This window comes from Anopheles aquasalis, chromosome 2, assembly GCF_943734665.1.
Source record: "Anopheles aquasalis chromosome 2, idAnoAquaMG_Q_19, whole genome shotgun sequence".
NCBI lineage: Eukaryota > Metazoa > Arthropoda > Insecta > Diptera > Culicidae > Anopheles > Anopheles aquasalis.
The window spans coordinates 36,720,001-36,722,500 of NC_064877.1; the positions used below are offsets into that span (position 1 = coordinate 36,720,001).

The 2,500-nt window shown below is 44.8% G+C and overlaps 1 protein-coding gene across 1 annotated transcript in view; it reads left to right on the plus strand.

Annotated features, from left to right (window-relative positions):
* LOC126569099 (headcase protein) overlaps window positions 1-2,500 on the plus strand; it is a 107,671-nt gene that overhangs the window by 103,452 nt on the left and 1,719 nt on the right. Inside the window, exon 3 of the mRNA XM_050225928.1 lies at window positions 1,993-2,181. Within this exon, the coding sequence (XP_050081885.1) occupies window positions 1,993-2,181 (189 nt within the window). The remainder of the gene's footprint in view (window positions 1-1,992; window positions 2,182-2,500) is intronic.

A 2,500-nucleotide genomic window follows, 5' to 3' on the forward strand; every position in this document is an offset into this window, starting at 1 on the left:
ATTTCATTTACGGTCGCATCGTTGTACACGCTCCCGAGAGCACACTGGCCGTAGTCAGCCCTCGTACATTGTACATTGGGTGAACATCATTTCTATTATTGCTGTGCATTCTTAGCACAAAGCCAGAACTGCTCATGGGGTTTGCCCGTTGGGGAGCATCGTTGGTTTTATTTTACAGGTTCAATCGGTAGCAGGACATGCGGTAGTATGTGTAGTAAGAGCGTCTGCCACGGCTGCAAGTCGTGGGAATTGGTTCCGGCGTACTTCTCTAGTTTTTGGTCGATGTCAGAGCAAGTAATGTGCTGGAAGTAGCCCCTGCATCTGACTGTAGGAGCCTCAAACGATAGCAATTTCCAGACGCATAAAAAACGTTCTTGTCGCACGTTCTTTGTCCTTCGATGGGGTCACCTGTTGTGTATATTGGAGGAAAATTGAAAACATCTTTCTTTGCTTCCTAGGGGGCATGCTCTCGTGGCAGCGCTATCTCAACTGCATCGCTTCAGATTAGTTCAGTTTAATATTATTACATCTCTGACATTGAAAGCAATGAAGGAAGGGAATAAAGTGTCCTTCTTTTTAACAAAATTGGAAGATTCTTCACTAGCAGGAATTGCACCATGGTTCGTTTCACTGAAGTTTGTGAATCAGAGGGTTTTTTTTTATTTTCATTTCATTGCTCTTTGTCGTGGTTGTTGGCAGTTACTACTAAGCGCACCCGGTAAGTGTTTGCGAACTAAAAGCAAACATTAATAAAGAACACTACCGTAAGACCATCGTTGGATGACTAATAACTGCAAAACTCATACCGTGCCGTCCAACGTCTCAATTCGATGGTACGTACGATGTTCTGATTGTAGCAATCGATCGTTCGGTCTATGGCACTCTGTAGTGGAGGTGCAGTGCAGTAGACAGGTGAAATATTCCAATATTTATGATGTTATTGATAATAATCCACTTTGTGCTGCTGAGAATTCGTCGTCGTCGCCGTGGTCGTGGTCGTCTACCATGCGCTCTTTCCCACCAGAGGGCGGTGGCTAGGTCCAACGGGCATCGGCACGATCTTGTGCGCGCCCCTTGGCGTGGTCGACGGTGGCCTCCTAATGACGCTTTTTCGTGACAATCCACGCCACTAGATACAAAAATACCGCGCCATGTCCACGTCTGGACGGCGGCAAACATGGGCACAAAGACAGCCAAAAGTCATCGCAGTAAGGTCGCCCCACAAGACGAAAACCACCAAACACACGTCTTTAAGGTTTATCGGTTTTCTGGGTCTGCTTGTGCCACTCTACTTTTTGTCGCGCTTTCCGCTTGTCCATTTATGTATCAGTACGCTTTTCCGCGTTCAGATTTGTTGTCCTTCGATACCGGAAGGTTACTAGTGAACATCAAGCGAAGAATCATTCAAAGCAAGGTTGTTGAAACTGACCTTATCGGAACTACTCCAACAGACACACCACCAAGCGTTGAAATGGCAATGTACGAAAAGCAGCTTTTCGTCTCTTAGCACTGAGCAGCATATTTTAATGAGCTGCTTCGAATGTCGATTTCTTCGCGAATTCCATTGGCCAGAACTTCCGGCATTAGTTCTTTTTTAGCTTGCATCGCGTAATAGTCTCAGAGGGAGCTCTTTGTACCTTCTTCAAGCGTCTCGAGTGGTATAAGTAGTTTATCTATTCCACTTCTCGCATCCATCATTGTTTGGCCGTGGAACACACGGAAGAAAAACTTTTCCATGGAGGAGAAGGTATTAATGAAAAGTGAACTCTCGTTTCTTGGCAAATGCTTTCTCTGTGAGGGAGCTGTGGTAACAACTTACCTATTCTTTGCAATCTTAGTTGTCCATCTTTGTTCTGAAGTGTACGGTTACCACTATAATCGTTCGTTGCTTCCCAATCTCCGATGGTTGGGTTATATTGAAGTCCATTTGGCCGTTTCAAATGTCATTTTACCGATTTAATTAATTGTTTCTTTACTTTTCATTCTCTCCAGATCGAAGATGAAGGCAACCACGGAAACGACGAAACACGTCTCTTCATTCTGTCGTCATTGGCCGCACAACACAAGAGCCGCGTGGCGTGCATCCTATGCGAGGAACCAATGCTAGTCTTTGACCGCTACCCGCTAGTCGATGGAACCTTCTTCCTTAGTCCTAAGCAGCATGCCAAAGGATGCATTGAAGTAAGTGTGCTAGAGCGCAATATATAGTCCATGATAATGATGAAGCATGCATTGTTGGCGGCCTAACAGCGTTTGCATAACTTTCGGTTTCATTTGAACCTGTAGCTTACTATTTTGTCAAACCGGCGACGGTTCTCAATGACCTCAATTTTCAAGCATGTTTCCAACATTCCAAAATCTGCTCCCTTGTCCATTGGCTCGATAGCTGGACAAAGCAATATCGTACATTATTAGTGCTGCCACTGTCATATATTGCACGTAAAATTCACTCTTAAGTAAAAAACATTTGATGACCGAGAATATGGTTTTCCGCCAGCAG